We start from the raw sequence: 23,476 nt of genomic DNA, 5'->3' as shown, positions 1-23,476 counted from the left end.
AGCAACGGGTATCGAGCTGTTGTGTTGGAAGACAAGGTGGTGTTTCCTGCACTCCACAAATGTGAGGTGGTGTGTTTTCCTGCACAAAAACTCATCCAAATTTTTAACCTCATACCTTGAACTGTAAGGCTTTACTTTTTCTGGAATTTGTTATTATGGAATAACGGAACATGTTTTTATTTGTGTAAATCAATACTTTCTTATATCCTATATCCCAGTAATGTCAGAACATGCTTTTTTATTACGCGTGGTATAAAAATGAAAAATTCCTTTGAGTTTTGCATTTGTGAACTTTATAGATAATGAAACATCCCCTTTTTCCTGCATTTGGGACAAATGCAATGATCTCCTACTTCAGTCTTCTGTAGGATGAGTTACTAGACATTGCTTGTTTGGGTTTAGTGTGGATTGAGCAGGCCTTCAAATATTTGGTGAATACCCTGTGCAAACCAGTTTTGAATGGCTTGCGTAATGTTTACGATGGGTTGAAAACTCCTATAAATACAATTCACTATTTTAAATACTTTTATTTATATCATTATCTTTCCAGAGCCCAGAAATTGTAAACCTTCCTTTAGAGTAGGAGGCTTGAATCACCATAATTAGCAAAGGTTATTGCTCATTGTGTGCGTGTAAAATTCGCACGTTCATTACTAGCAACTGAAAAACATGAAGGGAAATTTAAACTAAGCTAACATGACCAGCTTTAGTGCTAGATGAAGTCAAAGAAGTAGATGTCGTTTCTGATGACTGCCTTCGGCAGCAGCTTCAGGCTGGGCTGAGCCAGCTGTGATACCAAAGCAGTATCTCCCGTCCAGATGTCTGGGTTGAAAATTGTGTTATTCTTTATGAAAGACCCCAATATTTTTGTGTTTTACCCATCTGTAGATAATTACACCCCATGCCCTAATGGGAAGTGCCTGACCCCAGGAGCAGCCGGCATCCTGGAGGACGCAGGGGACGTGCAGCGCAGGTTGCTTCTGGGAGGCTGATTTGTTTCTGTGGGTCATAGCTCAGGTGCTCCTTGATGGCCTGTTTTGGGGACTGTTCCCAGTTTTTCCCTTCCCTGTTTTCAGGATGCTGGAATTCACAGGGTGAAACAACATGTCCAGTGTTTGACAGCAAGAAGTATTTTTCTCAACTCCCATAACACACTAAATAAATATCTGTGGCGTGGTCCAAGATCCCACAGCACTTCAGCCAGCCAGCCATCTCAATTTGCGGTTATTTTTGGTAAAGGCAGAACTAGATGTTGCAAAGCGATGTACAGTCAGCTGAGGGGTTGCTAATCTCTTGCGTGGGATGTGTTTCTCCTGTAGCCATTTGGGAGCAGTAGGATGGGCAGTTGACTTCCTCTGGAAGGATGTTCAGGCATGCTCTGTGGCAGACCAAAGCTTCAGCATTTTTCCGAAGGTTATTTGGACAATAGAAATTCCTGAGAAATGTACACCGAGTCTCTGAGAAATATTAGAAAAGGGAAGGTCAGGAAATGGCTGAAGGTCTCTCAAGGTGTTTTTGTATTTTCTCAAAACACGCACTCCATGTAGTCGTATGTCTGACAGCTTTCCAAGCCCTTCTCGTTCCTCCTTCATGGTTCTTCAGCTGTTTATTAAACGGTTATGTCTTCGAGCTCGAACGCAGGCTGCAGCTGTACGGTGGTTTGTTTGGATATAAAATTCATCTCGGTCGTGTCGACCCAAAGCACGGTATTGCTCTGCGAGGAAATGTCTCTCTCCAGACCATTGCATGAAGCTCTGAATGATTTAAGTAGGGAAGTTTTAGGAGAGTCGGGGCTGCCCAGGCTGGAGAATAAAACTTGCGTCGGTACTGTGGAAGATTTGCCCCAAGGATTAAGTCAGGCCAGTGAATATTGAGGTGTTCTAGGACCAGGATTGTGAAGATTTGTTGCCTGCATTGCTGAGCTTCCCCCTTAAAGCAACGCGGCGCCTGCCACGGAGAGGATCCCTGTGACGTCTGATCATGGGGGACTGTCCATATCCCTTTCCCTGTCGCCTCTTCTTTCCATGCCCTGCCCCACAGTGGAATCCCAAATCATGACCAGCCTTTTGGGGCCACCCCATGAAGAGGATGCTGCTCGGTGGGGCACTGGTGGATCATGCTGCAGCCGGAGGGATGCAGCCCTGGACCAAAGGGCTGCTGCAGGGATGTGGACGGACAGGCAGGGTGGGAGTGAGTCAGTCACAAAACTCTGCTCTGTCTTGTGATGTTCTTGCAAGAATGAGAAATGCATTATCTAACATCCAGGGCTCCTTACCAAGGTCTGCGGTGTGAGTGCTCACTAGCGTTCAGCAATTGCCTGGTCTTCTTCAAAATCCACGTTCGAGCATCCGTCTCAGTCTCCTCTCACGCGGGTGCTGACCTGCCTCCCGGCAGACACGATGGATGTGCGCTCCCTTCCAGATTGGAGCGCTCCTCTTACAGGCTTTGCAGTATTAGAGTACAGATTTCCTTTGCCTCATTTAGTTTTTGAAAAAATGGGGGTTGTTTTGTTTATCCTTGCAAGTGCCAGAAACATAAAATTTTAAAAACCCTTTCCAAAACCCTTTTCTTTTAAGAAGAGAGTAATTGAAATTGTAATTCTTCTCTCTTACTGTCTGACGAATTTATTATCCCCTGTGTTTAGTGCCCAAAAGTGGGTTTTGACTTGCTTAAAACAGGGAGAATTTTTTCCTTTCATCTGCTGCTCCATTAGTTCCTATCAGAGCCACAGTTAAAAAAGTTAATACGCCTGAGTATTTCTGCAGATTGCATCATTTTCAGTGTTTCATAACGATATGGCAAAAGTAATTTGAAACAGATAACAATAGTGCAGTCTGTTTCAGAATAACCATGATTTCCTTGTCATTAAGAGGTCTGTTAGCGGGTAGAGGAGGAGTTTTATCTGGATGAGTTACAGATCATATGGTGCGATCGCTTTTTATCCCCCCCCCCCGCCCCCTTTTCCTTCCCTTGAAATCCGCAGCGCTGGACTTTGGTTTGGATATGAAACGATTGGATAGTTTCAAACTCCTGTCTGCACAAAGTGGCTCAGCGCTTCCAGATGTTTCCAATAAGGAGCCCAGAACTGTCGCATCAGCAGCCGGTGGCCCGGGCTGCTGCTCGCGTCTCCGCTCCATTTTGAGCAACTCGCAGAAAAAAAGAGAATTATTTACTCATTGGAGTAGGGGTTTTTTATTTAATCTTTATCCTCCGATTGTCTGGTGCATTGTGTTTCTGAGCATAAATACTATATACTGTGTAAACATGCGCATGGCATTCAAGGGACTGCCTTAAATAGATGGACAAAAGAGACTGGAAACCTTTGTTCTGCTTCGTCCGGGCCGAGTCTGTCTTCTGCGTCTGCTCAGCGTGCCTGTGTGTATACAAGGCTGTGTGCAAGGCAAGATTTCTAGCTTGAAACAATGCAGCAAAAGCCCCACCTAACGTGGGAAGAGAGTGATGGTCTCCCAAGGGGGAGTGTGTCTGGCATATTCTCTTTTATTTGTTTATATTACATTTCTCCCCCCCCCCTTCAACAGTAAAGTCTGGAAATGAAGATGAGATGGACTTTGGGTGTCTGTAGTCGTCACTGGCCGCCTGATCTTGGCTGTGAGTCAGGAACATAACCACAGAAAAACTTTTGGAACAAATTAGGGATTTGGAAGCTTAAATTTGAAGAGAAAAAGAGAAGGGAGAGAGGGGGATATTTTTTGTTTGTTTATTTGTTTGTTTGTGTTGATTATATCCCTCTGTGGCTGAAGGTGTAGAGTAGTCCAAAGGGATCAGTTGGCAACCTTTACTAGATCAAGACACATAATTATGGAGGAAGGCAGGTCATCATCTTGATTCATAGGTAGGGCATGGACTGGTACTGAGTCCGGGGACATGTCCTGTGCCCAGAGTCACCCTGCCTGGCGCTGGCCTGGCAGCTTCCCTAGCCAGCTCTCACCACCTGCCTGCGCCTTCCACCTGAAGTTTCTGTTCCCTCCTGTCCCATAAAGGCACGCGTTGGGTTACTTGTGGCTTTTGGCCATACCAAGATGCTTGTGCACAGGTCAGAAAAATTGGCCGCCTCTTTTTAACTTCCTGCCGCGAAGGTTGCACATCTCCCAGTGCGTCTCCCACCTCCTTTGGCTAGAGATGTTTCTCATTTCTCCTTACCTGTAGGAAGGGTGAGGTAACGTGAGCCACAAAAGACTGGATGTTGATGCAGCTACAAGTCAGACCTATTGCATCTCTGTGGAAGATGCACTATCACAGTTAGTAGCAATGCTCACACGGCAGTCTGCTCTGCAAGGTGGGCATTGCTTGAGTCTGCAGCTGGACATCTCCTTCTGGTTGCCAGAGGGGTTCTGTGGTTCAAAGGTGAAGCACATTAAGCAGAGCGCTTTGACAGAGCTGTACAGATGTCATTTGGATAAATCTCAGCCTTATATACCAGCAGCCGTCATTAGATTGATCTGAAAACAAACTTAACTGCTGTATCGGTTAAAAATATATGGGTGCTCCATAATGAAACATTAGAGCATCATCAAAGTACAGCAACTGCTGCAAATTCCTTTACCTGAACTAAATTCACACACTTTGTTTATAGGTTCCTGTCTTGTAAATTTAGATTTGAGGAAATCCCTGCCTTTTATGGTAGTGTTTGAAGGGCTGGAATGCTGTCACAGCCATTTCTGATTCCTCATCTCGACGGGCACATGATTGCTGGGATTCATTACTTGTGGAGAAAACTGGTGGCTCCAGAAAGTCCCCGAAGTACTACCACATTTCATGTGTCCTAATACTGAAAGCAGAAGCTCCGCTCGTTGTTGAGGAGAACAGAGGCATTGGCTGAAATTTCGAGCTGGGGATTGTAGCTGTAAGAGAGCCTCATAGAGGAGATCCTCCTCAGTTCAGCTGGTGGTGTGGTGGAGATGAAGCTTTGGGTTGTGAGGGAGAGACTGGAGCCTATTGAAAGTGGGGGGAGATACCTCGCGCTGAGTAGGTAAGAGCATGTCTGTGTCACTTACCAGGAGGAGCTGATCCGATGCGAGTCCCCAGCCCGCTCCAGCGTAGTTCAGAGTTCAGCTGGTGGTGTGGTGGAGATGAAGCTTTGGGTTGGAGATTGGAGATGAAGCTTTGGGTTGTGAGGGAGAGACTGGAGCCTATTGAAAGTGGGGGGAGATACCTCGCGCTGAATAGGTAAGAGCATATCTGTGTCACTTACCAGGAGGAGCTGATACGATGCGAGTCCCCAGCCCGCTCCAGCACATGAGGACACGTTCATGACGCAATGCCCAAAGGTGGACCTTTGGTCAGTGGCTGGCCACCGTGCCACCAAGCTGTGCTGCAGTCTTAGGAAAAGACACCCTTCTCAGCTTGCTTACTGAGTCTGCCAAGCTTAGAGGGTAATTATGCTTTTGGTAATCTGGCTGTATGGATTGGGGGTGTCATATCCAGGAGAGCCCAAAGTTGTACTTTGTGTACAACTCCCCTTCTTTGGTGTTTCACCAAATGGGTGCGGAGGCGAGTCAGTTCTGTGTTGCTCACAGGCAGGCTGCTGGTGCAATGTTTTTGGGTGGCCAGAACACTGGGTAGCACGGGAAAGAGAGGAGCTGGAGTGCCCATTCACAGCAGATGGGTTTAGACCTCCTTTGGAAGACTCATCTTGCACGCAAATGCCAAAAACTCACTTTTTATCTGTTTTGGCAGGTTGCAGGGCTTGAGTCACCCTTGCCAGAGCTTGAGCTGGTGGTTACAAAGCGCCTCATACAACCAGGGGACTTGGGTCACCCTGCGGGGCTGGATGAAAAGACCTACAAACCCTTAACTAAGCTCCATGAGTGGAGCGAATCTCAGCAGCAGGAGGTGGGCCAGTTTACCTGGCGCCGCGGAGGATGGCTTTTGGAGATCTGCAATTAAACGTTGGGTTGATAAGCACCGTTTCCGACGTCTGCATTTCCTGCTTTGCAATACAGGATTAACAATTCCTGTGTTTCCAGCTTTTCTGCCCAGAAAAGCGGCAAGCTCTGCTCGCAACAAACTCCCAACCACAGAAATCCCCTCTTCCCCTTTTCTTCTCTCTTTTTTTTTTTTTTTTTTTTTTTTAACCGCCCCCATTCCCTTTTGAATCGGTGAATGAGAGAATGTCTAAAGCCAGGGAAGTATGGAAAGATTTCATCCCTCGAGAGGTCAGGGTGGGGTGGAAAGCGGAGGGGGGCTGCAAGGGGGCAGTTTGAAAACAGGAAACCATGTGGCAGTGTGCATGCAGGGCCCAGCTGATGTGAATGAGCTATTGAGAGGGGAGAGACGCTCGGACTGGCCCAGCATAAGAAAGACTAAAAAACTTTAGGGTTGTGGGGGATTTTTTCCTAAAGAAAAAAAGCTCTGCCTTTCAGGCTAGAATAAAAGAGGGAAAATTGTATTTTCTGGAGAGCAAGTTGCTGAAATCTTTTGCTCTGTGTTGCAAAGAAGGAAAAAAAAAAGTAAATGGCTGATTTCCCTTTTTCCCCCCGCCATGTGCACTGATTAAATCATAAGTTTCCATTCCTGTTTTGGGGAAGTGTTAAGCCTGAAATTGTCTCATTCACCTGGCCTGGGGGAGAGGGGAAGAGTCTTTTTACCTCTCTGAAAACTTGTCCCTTTGCTTCTTGACTTTTGCTCGACTTTTTGCTTCTACTTTTTGGACTGAGCAAACACACACTGGGTGCCTGCAGCCAGAGGTGGAAGAGGCTGGCGAAGAAAAGCTGCTGCTTTTTCTTCCTCCCCCCCCTCCCCCTTTTTTTTTTTTTTTTTTCTCCTCTCTCTGAAGAGATGAATCATGCTCCCACAACTGCAAAGAAATTTTGAAAGCTGGGAGAACACTGGTGCAGGACTAAAAAGGCAAGTAGTGACGTCCCAGCCCAAATCAGGAGGGAGTGGCTTTATTTCATTATTTTCTTTCCTTTTGCCCTGTGCTGTCATTAGAAATTTAAACTTAACGCAAACCCAAGCCCTCCTGTCTTGTGAACAGCGGACCGACTCGAAAGGGGGAAAGTACCTTTTTTTATTGTTTCTTTCAGTGCACGAGGGCATGAAAGAAAAAACACATTGGTGACAGTATTTACGTTGGATACGGTGATCGGCTTTTTTTTTTCCTTTTTTTTTTCCCTGCATTAGACCCGTCGTGGCTGAGCCTACCTTCTGCCTTCCCTCTTGGAGCGTCAGGGTTCCTGCTGCACACATCTGGCTTTTGTTCTCTTTTTGGGCAGGATTTTCATTCTGGTGCTTTTTGGATATCAAAGTTGTCTGGAAAACTTTTTTTTTATTATTGTTATTACTATAACAGGAAGGCTGATACCATTCTTAGCAGTTGCAAAAAAAAATCCTATATGTATAAAGCTCTCTTCAAATATCTTTTGTTTGCTATAAGTTCCTGCGTTGCCTGTATAAGCAAATCTGTTCCGAGAAGACTTTATCAGCCGGTCGCAGCTCTGGGATTTTCTTTTTCCTGTTAAGAGGCTGGGACAGGCTGCTGTGCTGAGACACGGGGACTCCTCTGAGCACGTATGTGAGAGGTCTGGAGCACGTCTGGCCGCGGTCAGCCCGGGGTTCATGGTGGGCTCTGCTCCTCCGCTCCCAGCTGTGTGGACAAAATGTATGAACGCCATAAGAGGCGATACAGCCTGTGCGACATTTCCAAGGTGGACAGGACTGTAGATGTTGTGTTGTTAAAGGTATGATGTTTGTGTGCACTTATTTACGGGTTCCTTTCCCCGTCTCTAACGGGTCTATCTGTTCCCCGCTGTACCCGTCCCCCAAGCTGGACGGTGCAGAGAGGGGGAACAGGTGGAAGAGCTCTTGCCCTTCAGCATGGAGATGGCTTTGAGTGCTATCAAACCATTTCATGCCAAATATTATTATCCCTGCAACCAGATACTCTCTTGTGGCATGCAATCAAATACTTGTTCAGAGAACTCTCTCTGGCCATCTCCCTGTCTTCTGCCGTTGAACGGTCCCCTCCTGTTTTGCAACCTTCACTGCTTGCAGGTGGGTTTTCTGCGTAAGGTGCCGTTCGGCAAAGGGTTTTCATTTCCAGTGGTCGCTTTTGGGGTTGAAATGCACGTGTTCCCTGAAAGATGTATTCTGCCAAAAAAGGCATGGTGGATCCTCCTTTGCCTCTGTTTTTTGTTTGTGTTTGAAGGGTGTTGCTGTCGGTCTTATCGTTTGGTTGTGAGTTTTGTGTGAAGATGGGTTGGAGCAAGAGCCAGGAGTGGCTCTTGGCTAATTCTCCCAGTGTGTTCCTCCTCTAATCTAAAATTAGCAAGTGCTCCACCAAATGGCACGGTGGCAGTCTGGGAATGTCCTGTCTCCGTAACAGCTTTTTGGAGCTTCAGCAGTTTCCTGGCAAAGTGGATGGAAATCGGAAAGCAGTCAGAGGGACTGCAAAACACAGCCCAACTTAGGGATCTGAACTCCTGGAAGAGCGTTTCCTTTCCCTCTCCCTTTTTCTCTCTTCTCTTTTCTTAGCTGAGGCAGTGGGTTTCTGCATGATCATGTGGCTTCCTTTTTTATGATTTTTGCTTCATGCCCTTGTTTCAGAGTCAAGAATGTAGAAAAATTTTATTTTCAGATGATTCTTGTTCTGTTTCATCTGCACTAAAATAGACCTAGCGCTTGTTAACTTGCACTGTTTAGGAATAAAAATATTTTCCTTTAATTCAGTATATCCTTTGTTTTTTAGCGACACAAATAACCATAACTTGTTTTCTCTACCAGCTCAATTTTGTTGAGTATTTTTGAACTCTCATGTTAATGATGCTGGTTGCAGGTTGAATCCCATGGTATTCAATCTCTAGACACCCTATGAGTCATTAAAAAAATGTAGACATATTGTACACACACTACTAATGTGAAATGACTGCTTAATAATTCTTGGGAGAAGACCTGGTACCCCTGACAACCTCGGCTGCTAATATAAAAAACACAATCTTTTTCTTTATAAAGAATATCTGGATGCCTGGGTTGAAATGTAATTCACTATAATTATCTGACTTCAGTATTTCTGATGTCATCAGTTCCCTAAATTAGTTTTTGTTCAGCTAAGCTTAGATTTTATAACAAAATATGGCTCTAGTTAGTTCCCACTAGTATTTTCCTAATTGAGTTTCAAAACTGTGGGTTATACTGTCTGTTCCTGCAAATGACTCAGTGTCCATATATGTGTGTGTGTGCGCACGCACTGCTGCTCTGAACACAGGCTGTACAGGCTGCAGATGTTTAAAATAGGAGGGTGCTAGTGACAGCTATAGTTACAATCAACTGTAGCTTGATTTTTAGTCATTCTTCATGTTTTAGCTGGTTTCTATAACATAACGGGTAGATGAAATTAAATTTTGATGATCTAGGGATCCAAGCCAGCACTAGAGTGCGTCAGTGGCAGATCATCTCTTGACGTTAATGGGAGTTGGATCAGACCCTTAATGAGGGAGCTAGGGGGTGGCGTTTTCTGTTGGGTTTGTTTTTAATTAAGATACTTAAATAAAACTGTACCTTATCTAGGTCATCGTATTTTGGTGAGTTAAGGGGACAGGGTTTCTTAAGTGTCAAGTGTTGAAAAGCAAGTAAATATCCTTACAACAAAAGCAAACCCAAACAGGATCCATTAAGAGTGTTTCATCTGAATGAGATTTTAACAAGATACCTGCAAAGCACCAAACAGCTTTCATTTTGGCCTACAGAGTGACTCAGACAAGCTGTCTTTTCTTTGTGTGGTAGATGAATACGTTCTTTGCTTCATTTTAAGACGGGGAACTCAGTAATCATAACATAGGAAGGAGAAACAGCTGGTGGAGAAGGACAACTGGAACAAGTTGTGAACAAAGAAGATCTTGTGTCATTTTGGTTACTAAATGTTTATAGATGGGATTATATTTGCATTGATTGCAACCTTTCTTAGACATGGTCACAACAGAATTTTGGTTCCTACCGACTATTTTGCAATGCACTTGTCTTCTGAAGGGGCAGTGTGTTGGGGCTCAAATTTTCCCTGTTTAGATTGTGCCTGAAACAGTGGCTTGTGAAGTTACGGAAAAAAAAAAAACCCTCAGCAATTTTAGGCATTGATGCACACAATTATTTTTAGCTTTAACATTGTTTCTTCCTCTTCCCCACATACGAAAAAGCAAGAGGCAACAGGTAAATCGGTGTCCTAGCCTCTATGTCGGAGGTAGGACTTCATCTTTACTGCGGCTCTTTTTGCTGCTGCAGCAATGTGAACGTGATGAACTTGGTTAGTAAGCATAGTGGTTTGCCACTGTACAGGGAAGCCTGGATGATGCAGAAGTGGCATAAAAATTTGCCATCATCTTTCCTGCTGGGATTGCATTGTAACAGATGAGGGAAAAGATGTGGGGCGCGTGGGATATCTGCTTGTCTGAACAATTCACTGAGCTCTGAGCAGCTACATGCAGGGTAAAGCAGTCTGTGGTATGTTATTCCAAGACCCAAAATGGGAAGTCTCAGTGTGCCCGTGTGTGCGTTGGCAGCCCTGTCTCATTTTTATGTTGTGCCTGCTACCACAAATAGAACTATCTAGGGACAGAATACGGAAACCACACTGGCTGGCACCTTGCAAATACATGTGAAGTTAGACAAGCGTTCAAGTCTGGATGAACAGGCTGTGCTTTGCAGAGTTAGAAAATAAGAAATGGGCTTGCTTTGAGAATGGGAGACTGAGCAATCGCAACTGGAAATGTTTTATAGATGCTCATTGCCTATATCTACATTTCACCTTTGTACATGAGTGCTCAAACTGTTACGTGCAGGCAGAAGGTCTAAGTTTTTTCGTAACTGGGGAAACGAGGTTTGATTTAGCTGTTCCTCAGATGAACAGATGCCATTCAGCTTCCAGTTGAAGATCACAACATTATTCATGAAATTAAAGCCAGCCCAATGTTATAAAAATAATTAAGGCGTTTTGAAATTGAAGGGGCAGCGTTATCAATTAGTTATTCTGCTCCCTGGCAGAGGGCTGCTCTGGTAGCAGAGAAATAGCTACCAGATATCGCTACCCCAGCGCTGGAGAAGGTCTGCTGGAATGAACCCTGCCCATCTAAGGCAAAGTGCAATTTGCAGCATCCTAAGCTAAAAGTAGTACGTGGAGAAGGTCCCCAAATTAACTGAAAGTAAGGTTTCTTCCATTGTATGTTGTCATACTTATAAAGCTTTTTCGTTTTTATGTTTTTGGTTATTTGACACATAAGCATGTTCATTCCTTCTTTGGGGTGGTTCTTCTGAGGGAAGTACCGTCCTCAGGTGATGGGTATGCAGTGTCTCATCAAACTTTGTGGCCCTGAAATGACTCTGATCTTTAATCCTGCATCTGTCCGCACTGGTTTGGTTATTGAAGGGACAGCAGGAGAGAAGTGTATGATGATGTGGAAAACTTTTGAGTTTTTCTGTTTGTGTCTCGTATAGAATTAGAACTGGAAAGATAACTTAAATGAAACTAGTGTGTTTTCACCTTAGGCACATACATGTTTGTGGGAATTTTGCTCCCATTTTAGTCAAGAGATGTTTTTTATGCAAAGCCATTGCTGTTATTTTTAAAGCTTAATTAAAGTTTGTTGTTACCAGGACTCTTAATTCTGCTGGTGGAGGACATCCCAGTGCCAAGGGTTGGAAAATGTTCTTGGGGCACATGTTCCTTTCCCCAGTTGGGACGTTGCCAGGGGGAAAAGTGCACTCTAGGAATTCAGCATTGCTCTTACACCACAAAGTGCTAATTTATTCAGTCATTTAAAATGTCCTGTGGCTGTAGGAGCCTCTTCTGGTGTAATCCTTTAGTGTAGTCCTCTATAGCACTGCTCACTTGTTGCTGTGAGCGAGGTCACTTTGGACCTCCTTGAAAAAATGTTGTCCTGATACGGTGTCACCAATTCTGTAAAGGTAAAAGGCTTAGTGTAGCATATTCACAGTGCTAGAAGATAAATCTCTGTAGAAATCATTGCAGAAATGCAAGTGTTGTCACTTTGTCCCTTTTGGCATACATTGGAGAATGGTCTTTGTGTTCCTCATCTGCATGGTAAAACCTTCCCCTAAAGCTAAAGCTAAGAAAATACACAGGGAGATTACAAAAAAATAATAAAAAAAAAAAAATCTGGAATTTGCAAGCAAATTGATACGTCTGCTCTTAATATTGTCTGGCAAGATGATTGCCAAAGCAGTGATTTTTGCTCTTAATGTGAGTTTTGTGTATATGGAGGTTTTTTGCATCAACAGCTGTTGAAGGAGGACAGTGGAAATTCCTTCCCCAGGTGCCCCATCTCTCATGCTCCTTTTGAAAGAGGTTTGGAGGCTCTTGAAAGGTGCTTTTTGTGGAGGGAGTGAATCAACTGTTGCTTTAGTTTCTCATTCAGGAATTAGAGGCGACTGGATAATTCCATTGTAAATTGAATTGTAAAGTTGAAAGTTGCTCAGAATAAACATTGAATTCCAGTTATATGTACAAATTTCTTCAATGAAAACTGTCCTACAGGAAATTTTCAGGAACAGGTAGTTCCTAGAGAATAATTAAGATTTGCATAAAAAAAAAGAATAAAAAAAAATCATTGTATCATTTCAGTTATTATACAAATTAGTTATAATTGAATTTAAAGTATTGCTTGTTTTCTGCTATTTTTGTTCTTCAATGGATATTTCAAATCTTTCCTAGTGTCAGCTATTGCTCAGTATGGTGTACAAGTACTTAATGATACACCAAGCAAGCTAGAATTACTCTACTAAATATTTTCCTGTGTGCAATGGTATCTGGTTTTAGCTGCAAGCTAGTCTGGAAGCTGGTGGGGGGGAAAGGAAAGAAATGGAAACTTGTAAATTTAGGGCAAAGTTAAAACAATATGGAGGGAAGATGAATCTCTAGAGATTTGCTAGGAAATGAAAGTTAAAATCATCTGGTTCCTTCTGCTCTAGAGATGTTGATTTATTTCGCTACCAGTGAGGTTGACAAGTGCAAACTTCTAAAATAGCGGACGATTTTCTGAGACGGCAGTGTGTTTTCTTTATTGTGAAATGGAAGGCAAGAAGAGTTAAAATAAAACCAGAGGGAGAGAAAAAGGACTTTTGCAGGGTGGAAAGGTAGGAGAGGTGCGTGGGAGCCAGGTAGCGGCTGGCCCCTGAGGCGAGTGTTTCTAGCAAGCCCTACGCCGCTCCGCTCTGCCAGAAGTAGACATTTTTGAAATGCCTTCTGAGAAGGAGGTCCCGATTCTGGTTTTCATGGGCAGGCACCGCAGAGGACCATGAGCACTGGAGAGGGTTAGATAACTCCTCAGCCAAGACTGTCACGCGGGGGGAGAGGAAGGAAAAGCCTGGGAATAGAGGCTGAGGTCACTCATCGTTCCTGCGTGATGGAGGACATCCCAGCCCCGTTCGTCTTGCAGGTTGTCCAGCACCGTCCTTTCCTTACGCAAAGAGGTTTCTGCATTAAGTCACATCGAGTTTCAAATTCAGTGTCTGCAGGAAGACGTCTCTGAGAGTCAGGAAATACATGCAAGTGTGCCCAGAAAGAGCAATCAAACCGTCTGCTGCTTGCAACTCCAGCTGGTGTCCTAAAGCCCTCTTTGGACATTTAGTCTGCTAATGTTTCACAGGCAAACAGCAAATCCTTCGGGATTCAGTTTTTGGTGCCTGAGGATGTGCTTCCATGATTCATTCTGTGTCTGAGCTGCAGATAAACACATTCAGGCTTCTGCATGGAAAAATAGCTGGTTCTCTCCTGGCGTTTTTTCAAAAGCTGCGTATTGAAACTCTGTTCCCAGAAGCTGTTTCATATTCCCTTCTGCCATCTGAACACCGCTGCATCCTCTGCTCCCGCCGCAAAGACTTGGGATGCCCAGAATCGATGGGCTATAATCAGTGTGGGCAAGGCAGAAAGTGCGTGGGGATTTTATCATCTTCTGTGCTCACCAGCCTGCGGTCCTGTCGTTGGGCATCTCTTAGCAAAACAGAGATTAAGGGAAGAAGGGAGGGATAGTTTTGTTACATATAATGCACATATGTCCACAAAATCCCGAGACAACCTCATTTCAAATTTCTTCATTCTGGTGCATTCCAACCCCTGACGTTCATGTGCTTTTATAATGGTATTTTCTCTGCAGCCCTTACGGTCTGTACTTGCAGTTGCTAGTCCTGAGTAAATACGAGCAGAATTCAGTTGTTGAGGAGGGATCCCAGTACTCAGTCCTGCGCTGTGGATAGTGGGGTTTGTGTTTTTTACGGTCTGTACTTGCAGTGTCCTGACCTGAGTAAATACGAGCAGAATTCAGTTGTTGAGGAGGGATCCCAGTACTCAGTCCTGCGCTGTGGATAGTGGGGTTTGTGTTTTGAGTATCTGCGGACCACCCAGTTTCCTGAGAGCACGCAGTAAACCTCCCTCAAATCCTGTCTGGGCTCGTTTTGGCATAGGGAATACTTGTATACAGTAGTGGTTTCCTTTGTTTGTATTTTGATGACGATGATGATGATTATTCCTGAATTAGGGCTACTGAGATAAATACTTAGTTCCTAATGTTTTATTTTGTACATAATCAGGTATATCTGAAACAGCACCTTAAACCTCAGTGTTACTCTCTCATTACTTTTTTTAATAGAAAAAAACAGACGTTTTCAATACTTGGCAAAGTCACAGGGCAGAGGAGAGAGCTGGCTGGGTAATGGGAAAAATACTCACATCTTTTTTGAAAAAATGCCAATGTCTATAATGCATTTTCAGTGAATGACTCAATTGGTTCTATTAAAGGAAAAAATATAATGTTAATTCAGCCTAATATAGTTTATTCTATTACCAATCAACTGATAGGCTTGAACCTCCTCCTATTTTGCTTTCTTACTGCTAATTATTGAACAGGATGTTTAATTATCAATTTCCAATAGTGGATATCAGTATAAATCAGGAGTAGTTCCCTTAAATTTGATGGAGATACATTGGTTTAAGAGTAAGGAGGATCAGGCTCAATATGATGTGGAAGGAGTTAGCTGCAAGCCAGTCAGAAGGAGGCAGAATTTGATTTTATAACTGAAGTGGGTCGCTCCTTCATTTGTGTGGACTTGAGCGCATTTGCTTTTGTCCTCCTATGTGTGTTCAGGCTCAACCTCTAGATTTGCCTTTAATAAAATGTAAGACAGTGTGCTGCAAAATAGATTCTGCTTTGGCTGGAGAGAAAAGAATATTAACATGATATTTATTGACTTTACAGTCATAATGTGATACTTATTGACTTTGCAGCTCTTTTAAGACTAAAAAGTATGTATAAATTCTGCAGTGAAGTTTAATTGCTAAGTTTAGATACCCCTCAACCTTGCTGAGAACAGGGAGTATCTTTCTTCTGTTGAAAGAATCCAAACGGTGACCCACTGTCCGTGCGACAGTTAAAACTCAACATTTTTATGTCACTTTGGAAAACGAGAAATCATTGTTTCGAGTCTTTGCTTACCAAAAGCCTTTCTCAGACTTCAGACTGCCTCTCTTTCCCTCTCCATCTCTCATTTAGTACATGTGTAATAGTCTCATTTAATATATATGTAATATATGCAAAAGGGAGAAGATGGGCATACAGGTGTGTGCATATGTGCATTGAGTAGAGATGCAGGGAAGGATGGAATCTTAGATGCATGTACATATAGGGGTCTAACGAGATCTTAGATGAATGTGTATATAATGGGATATGTATGAGCAGAGGCAGCGAGCAACTAATAGTAAGTGTACATCAGTGCATGCATATCTAAGAAAAATAGCCTGTAAAATTGCACGGAGGTGGGGAGGGATGTCCAGGTGGGACACGCACTGAGGTCACCTTTAGACCTGACTCTGGTAGAGCACGAGGTCTCCTTCGCCTCCCTTGGGAGACTTTTGCTCATTTTTCCCCTCTCAGACCTTCTCTGCTGCTTCCCTGTCTCACCCAGCAAGAGTTGCTGACTGGGGAAGGTCACAGCATCCTTGCTGCTGGAGGATTTTAAGGGCACATCGGATTAAGACCTCTCAGATTATAGTGGAGCCTGACTTGGAGCAGCAGAAAGGGACTAGCTGACCTGTCAAAGGCGCTTCCAACCCCATTTTGTCATCACAGAAGTATGGAGGAGGACAAAACCTAAGGAAGAAAAATGTGCTGTAGAAAGTTGCTGACAGGTCGGGGGAGTGGAGCGTTGACTCTGCAGTGTAGCGAGCAGGAGGTGAGTGGAGGTGCTGGCAGGAGCCCCCCCCTGGTGAAGGGCAGGGGGATGCAGCCAGACTGGTGAGGAGAAGCAGCCAACGACTGCAAATAACAAGTTCCATGATCTCAGCGAGAAAGGGAAGAAGGACGTGGGTCATTAGTCAAAGCAGCAAGTCAGGTCAAGGGTAGGAGAGTCTTGTTTTTTTCTTTATTAAAAAAAAAAAAGGAATAAAAAGGAAAAAGCAGTGCATTTCATAACATGGGAGAAAGGAGAGCATCAAGGGGATGAGAATCCAGCAAGGGACTGCAAAAATGGAGCAGGATTATGGAGGAAATTTGAAGACACGTCAGAGGCAAAAAGTAAATAGCAAAAATTCTCTATTTGACAGAGAGAGGGAAAAGGAAATTATTTCAGGAGAGAAAAGGAAAACCAGAAAGACGGTAGGAAAAATAGTTGGCATATAAAATCAGACAGAGTCATCCATTTCAGTAGCTTTCTTTTAGCTACAACATAACATGCGAGATCCTGTGTGTTGAGGCAGGTCAGGAGGGGAAACAACCTCTGGATTTTGTGACATGGGATTGTCCAGGTGAGATTTGCTTGCGTTTGACAAATAGAAGCGTTTGGCTAGGAGGAACGGCAGAGCTGCTGAAGGAGAGGGAGCAAAGGGGCTTCCAGAGTCTACCAGCTGTAGACAAAAGCGATGGGAAGCCTATGTTGGATGAGCCAAGGGTTGTGGATAGTCCAGCAGACTTCAGAGTGAAAATGTTGGACAACACAACCCAAGTGACAAAGAGTAAAGCAGAGGCAGATGGGGGAGAAGACTGAGAGCAGATCAGTCATCCTTGCTGAAAGACTGGAAGTCACGGAAGGGGTGAGGGACAGGGTGAGATGATAAGGGCTGATGTTGAAATTAACCATGTGATGTGTCTTAAGTGTTAAAATGGGAGTTTCTAACATCATCGTCATTTCAGTTAATGCAAACACAAAGTGCTTCTGGTTCTCACCATGACCTGGGCACTTCCCTAGCCCTCATTTCCACATTATCAGAGCGCCTTACTAACTTTAAGGTAATTATCTTCACAGCAATATGGGTGGTAAGGAATTGCTATTCTGTAGATAGTGAACCGAGGCATAAAGCAGAGGAATATCTTGCCTGCAGTCCCACTACAAATGGAAGTGAGAATTGAAGCCAGATTTCTTCAGTCCTCAACTAGTAGCTTAAACGCTGGCTCATCCTCCCTCTGAACTCCTGCCTTGAGCGGGAGCCACCTTGAAATCATACTTTCCACGGGGAAATAAAGTTTTTTGGCATATTTTAATGTTTTTTTTAGTGATGCTAAAAAAAAAAGTCATAAGTAACTTTTGAGGTTTTTATTATTGGGGCAAAATTAAGCCATAACTATATATCTGCTGGTCAATGCAGAGTGACATTGCAGAAGAGGCTAACGGGGACATTAGCGACATTGGCCTTTCTTTGATTTACTCTGGTCTGTTTTTCAGATAAACCGTGAAAGCTGGTGTTCTCTGGAGCCATGTCCCAATTCTTCCCTGCTGGAACGCAAGCGGACACGGGAGTCTCCAGGTGAGCAGCGTGCTGGTGGCGGCTCCGGACGAGCAGCCCTGCGGTTCTCCTCACCTTTTCTTCTTTTTCTTTTTATTTTTGACATCCTAGCCTCGACGGGTAAAATACATAAACTAAAGAAAATGTGTAATGAATCTGCCGTGAGTCATTGTTAGTAAATGGTTGTAGCACTTGACTTGCAGTGAGCTGTGTGGTGTGTCACCTTCTTAAGTAATTACGCATTTAAAGTACTTCAGTATTTCGATTTTTTTTCTTTTCTTTTTTTTTAAATTAACTTGAAAGGGGTGATGGGGGACACAGACATGGTTTCCAGCTAAAAGGGTAATACAGTAAAAGAAAAAAAAAGTCAGAAATTTAAACTTCTGAATCCATATTTAGATCCAAATCAGCGGCTTGATTTTTTTTTCTTTTTTTTTTTCCCCCCCCTGAAAGTTGCCATGCTTTCCAGGCTTCAGGAAGCAGGAAGGTTGTTCAGAGCCATCATTCCCACACCCTGCCCACCAGCCATGCTAAGCTCCCAGCCCTGCGTGCCAGCTGGTGCTTTCTGGCTCTTCCACAGGGACAGAAAATCTTGTCTGGGCAAGTTTCAAAGAGGGGTTGGTGTCCAAGATAAGAAAAAAAGCATTTCCTTTCATTGAAATATGCGTGTTCGAAACAAATGGAGTGATTTATCTGGGCCCTGAATAGTGACTTTACCTGGACTGTTCGTAGAGAGGACACTTCTTGCCTTGCCCTGCTCATTACGAGCAGGGGTCTCACCTGAATCTCCTTCCATTTATCTGAGAGACTTGAAAGAAAAACAGGGATTGAATCACTGACTGTCAATGTGAAATTCAAACCCAGTCTCTTCAGAGCGTAGGCTAAGAAGGGATAATTTGGGTAACTGACCCGAGAGGTTTATCCTAGGTAGAAGTTCTAGCTCCCATCAAAGTTAAAGAAGTGCTTTTTTATTTTAAAAAAAAAATAATCCTGTGTTTAGAATAGTCATGAACAGTGAATAGCTGTTTCAAGAGTGATTTACAGGAGAACCTGCAGTATCACCATGCTGCTTCTTTCCTAATTGTGTCCCTGAATCCCTTGCCTCTTGGTATGATATTTTTATGCTTCAGGCAAGAGTTACTGTGCTCCGTTTGGCTGCCAAATGACATGAGCTCATTTGACTTGCCAAATCTGTAATCATGTATTCATATGGATCAATATTAGTTAGATACTTATTAATTATCTAATGCAATATCATACTACAGAAATGTAATATTTATTAGGTAATCAGGTGGCCGTATATACAAATATATATTAATAATTACAGTAACACGCGTCTGTAACACAAGCACAAAGAGGCAGGTTTTGAAGTTGATTAATGTGCTCTCTGGTTGGACTGAAGCAGCAGGAAGATCTTGGGCTTTGCAGGTTCTGGCCTTTCTAGAAATAGCGTCGTTACTGCACATGCATCCCTCCAGCTGCACTGCGGTGCTGTGCAGTGTAGAGAGGGCAAGAAAAATCTGGCAACACCTAACAGCAATAAAACCACTAGCTGTCGTAATGTGGCTAACTTAAAAATACACAACTTGATAGGGAATTAGATCTTTTTCACCTGCTGAATAATCCTGCTGAAATGGCTTATAAGGACAGAGTCCTCAAATCTTAGAAGGCAACTCCAGAAACCGTAGCTTCTCATTTTCTGCCAGTGGTTTTAAAATGAAACGCCTGGAGGAGTGTGGCAGATACGTAGCTATCAGCATGGAGTTGGAGGGCTCAGCCCTGTCTTGGAGGACGAGGCTTTGGAAAATGTACGTAAAAGAGTTGCTTGGAAATTTTCTTCCTAGGGCTTTTTACTAAATAATTTTTTTTTGCCTCTATATTATGTGCAGAAGTGTGTTACCATCATCATTGTATTTTCACCTGCACCTCCACAGAGAGGAGCAGATAAGCACAGCTGGGCTATCAATCTGGTGTGTGCAGCAAGCAGGGGGTGGATGTGTGATGGGAGTCAGTCCCCGTGTCATGGCAGTGCTGTCACTAAGGCTCACCAGGTCACAGGTATGGGAGACGGAGCTCGGCGTGTGCAATGCCTGTGCAGTTTAAATCAAAGAAAACAAACCCAGTGAGCTAACTGAGAAAAGGGGGGGGGGGAAGACCCCCCCAAACAACTGAAAATAAAGGAGAAGGGAGGGTTTGGGGGGGGGGGGGTCCCCATCACCCTGCTCCTCATCGTCCCTCCCTGCCACTTCATTTCCTCTGTCCCTCGGAGGCTCCTGCAGCGCCCTTCGCTGCCTCTTGTGATTTATCGTCGGGGCGAGGTATCCGTCCCTTGCTGCATCTGGACCGTCCCCGCTGATTTTCCACTGGAACGTGGCTCGAGCCCCTTTGTTTTGCAGTCTGGGCTGTGGACATGCTCTGCCAGCTGCCAGCTGGACGGCCGGCACCCTGGCCCGCTCCCTTACAGCCTCTCCGTCTCTTCTTTGCTTTTCCCTTCTTTTTTTTTTTTCCCCCTTCTCTTCTTCTCTTCCCCCTCCCTTCTCCCCCTCAGTGATGGAAAAGCAGTTCAGATTTTCCAGGTTTACCGAAAGGGGAATAGGACCGGGGAACAGCCGCACCGCCTCCAATAAGTGCTTTTCCAATTCTCCGCGGTGTGGAAACTCCTCTGCAGGGTAATGGGGTTTCCGACCGGTTTTGGCTCCCCCGTGCCCAAAACGGGGGCAGCCCCGCTGCCATCAATAAATTAACATTAGTTCCTCCAACAGTGGCTCGCTCCCATCGGCTGGGCTGTGGCTGGGGTGTTTGATAGCTGCTGTCAGGTGCAGGTTAAGGATGGGGAAGGGAAAAAGGTGGTTTCGAGCTACCCAAACCTGTTGTAGTTGCGTTGATGTGTAAGGTTGACGTAGCCAGGGATGGAGTTTGTCAGCTGTAATTTAAGAGTGAACCAATATTTTATTGCCCTGGCTCCTCTCCAGGGAGCTAAGCATGTTTTGGATCTTTTTAGTTAGAGCAGGTTGCAAAACAACACCTTTTTTAAAAAAATACTAATAATCAGAAAATATTTTGAGCTGGGAGAAAAGAATGTTCAGTTACTGCCAAAATTGTCATTAATACTTTTGCCTGAAAGCTGAACAAATGAAATGATGTACAGGCATTATTGATGCAAATACACGTCTGTTAAGTTTTTTGGAAAGGAAGGGCTTTCTCAGTTGCTGTAGTCTATATTTGCGTTGCTCAGCACCCCGATACAAACAGCTGGAAGCATTTTAGAAAAAAGAGATGCAGTGTGCTTATATATCAATGTCAGGAGTTATGAAAGCTTTAGAATTTAAAAAGACATTTAATTTTTGAATCTTAAAAAAGTAAAGCTTGTCATAGAAGTCATATTAGTGTTTTTTTTAGTGAGAAGTGTAAAGGAAGGAATGAAATAATCTTCCCCTCTCTAAAGGGGAATGAATTAGAGAGAATTGATTGGTTTTAATTGAGAAAGAAAGCAAATATCGTTGTTATATTTCTACATTTATTGCATATGAATCTAATTTTGCAGTTGCTGCAATTGATGGAAAACATCCTGTTGTGCTCAGCGTGGGGTACCTGATATATAGCATATTTATCAGCACCTCAAGCTACAAGCATATATGGCTGTTTAAAGCAGAATTTCTGTTTGCACCATGTACTGCGATGATGCATTAAAAAGGACTATTAAACTCCTGAATAAATTCTTTGAAAATTTACAGGCATGGTTTTGGGAGGTGAACACAATTTATAAAGCTGTGTTTACTGTTGTTTTTAAATCCTTGAATTTACTGAGCGTATGCGAGTTGGATGTATGGATGCTACAGAAAGCATCAGATCGTAACTCTTTCTGCTTTGCTCCCGCAGAATGTGAGAATTTCTTGGAGGATGGGCTGAGTAGCGTCTGTGCCTCGTCACAGGGTGTCCTTAAAAGAGAGTCCGGGAGCGAGTCTGACCTCTTCCCCTTGCCTGGTGATGGGATGGAAGACCTTGTCTTTGGAAAGGTAGGAAAGCCTGGTTTGGATATGGTTAAAAAAGCTCCGAGGCCTGATTCGATAAACCCGTACTGCAAACGCAGATCATCTTGGTTTCGCTGGTGAGTTAGAAACCTGGAAGCGGTTATCCTGGAACAGAATAGATGTGAAGGATCCGGTCCTCTCTTTGGATGCAGCAACATGAGGGATGTATTTACTTGCAGCAGAATTCTAAAAACCATGCAGCCTCCAATGTTAAAAAGATGAAAGTAATTTTGACTGTCCAAAAGTAAATCAGGCACTAGAGGAACAGTTGAAAAGGTGTATTTTCCTGCAAGGACATTAGGGATTGCTCAGATGGTATGAAAGCTGTCTTTAGCTCATGTAACAAAGAGCTTTTTTCCAGCAAACGATGACCTCTGCGCTGACACCTTCAGAATCATATACTGTACTTCTCAGAGGAACCAATGTTTTTCTGTAAATTCAGTGTGACTCCCTGGGTAGGAAGGAAACACTCACTCTAAATACTTAAGGCCAATTCCAATGAATAGTTTTGTTGCCTAGGCGACATATCTGTAATGCCTTTTTGCGTGCAAGTAGAAGGAAAATGTTTTCAAGTTTGCTTAAAATCAACAACAGAAGTCATTACTAACCTTAGTCATCCCTGTGCCCTTTGTGTTGCTCACGGCTGAGAAGGGGAAGGAGGAGTGGGTGAGACCTGAGATACAGAGCAACCTCCTGAACAGATGATGCCTTGCTTCAGCATCCGTCTTCTGCCGTCTGCATCAGAGCAGCCTGAATTTATTCAGAGGGTGATTAGGTTTTGCTTTTTTTAAGAATTGCCTTGCTGGTAATTGATGTTCTTATTGCCATAAGTAGAGGATGAAAAAGCACCCAGAAAGAATAGAGTGATGCAGAATCAAAGAGGATGTGAACCTTACTTGGAGCAGCCATCACGTTGGTCTCAGCTCCATGAAATCACCCGCTTAGGTTCAGCCCCAGCTTACCTGTTTGAGCAGGCACAACTCCTGCTCTGAAAAACTAAACTTTCGGAATAGGTTTCACACTTGTTTTCAGAGAAATATATTTAATGAAACAAAATTCTGTTTGCTTTAAATCAAATCAGATGATGGTGAATATTTTCCAGCGGGACGGGAAGCACCACAGCCCGGGCTAAGTGATCTCATGTGCTATAAATGAACAGTAAAGTCATCCTTAATGCATGTGGTAGGGCACAGAACTCACCAGCCTCACCCTTTCCCATCTTACTCTCAAAGTGATGCGGGACCCTGGATTGTGAGAATATAAGGCTGTTTGGCAGAGCAGAAGACTGTCTCAATTTTCTCGCGTAGAATGGCACGAATTACGATAGCCGACTGCCATTTGAGCCTGATTTAATGCTTGTATGGGGATGCATGGGAGAAGAGTGCTGTGGGAACACAGTGAATTTATATTGTACAGGATTTTAGCTTTTTCCCTCTCTTATGTGGAAAGTTTCCTTCTCCAAATAGGAGAAAGAAAAATTAAAACTTAAAAAGAATAGGTACTGCAATGTAGTAGGGATGCCGCAGGGAAAAGGAGGTGGTGGGGAAAGCAGATCTTCAATTGCCAGTGGAGAGCAGGCAGAGGGAGGAAATTATTTTCTTTGTAGAAAGGGATTTTCTTAATTTGGCAGTCTTTGCATTTGTCGTGGTTTAACCCCAGCCGGCAACTGAGCCCCACACAGCCACTCGCTCACTCCCCCCCAGTGGGA

The 23,476-nt window shown here is 43.8% G+C and overlaps 1 protein-coding gene across 1 annotated transcript in view; it reads left to right on the top strand.

Annotated features, from left to right (window-relative positions):
- The window catches only part of AKAP13 (A-kinase anchoring protein 13), a 101,580-nt gene that overhangs the window by 19,742 nt on the left and 58,362 nt on the right, over positions 1 to 23,476 (top strand). The window contains exons 3-4 of the mRNA XM_019471348.1: positions 17,677 to 17,758; positions 21,617 to 21,753. Coding sequence (XP_019326893.1) covers positions 17,677 to 17,758; positions 21,617 to 21,753 — 219 coding nt within the window. The remainder of the gene's footprint in view (positions 1 to 17,676; positions 17,759 to 21,616; positions 21,754 to 23,476) is intronic.

This window comes from Aptenodytes forsteri, unplaced genomic scaffold (assembly GCF_000699145.1).
Source record: "Aptenodytes forsteri isolate BGI_AS27 unplaced genomic scaffold, ASM69914v1 Scaffold1, whole genome shotgun sequence".
Taxonomy (NCBI): domain Eukaryota; kingdom Metazoa; phylum Chordata; class Aves; order Sphenisciformes; family Spheniscidae; genus Aptenodytes; species Aptenodytes forsteri.
The sequence above is the reverse complement of the archived record's forward strand: the minus strand, read 5'-3'. Positions and strand labels throughout refer to the sequence as shown.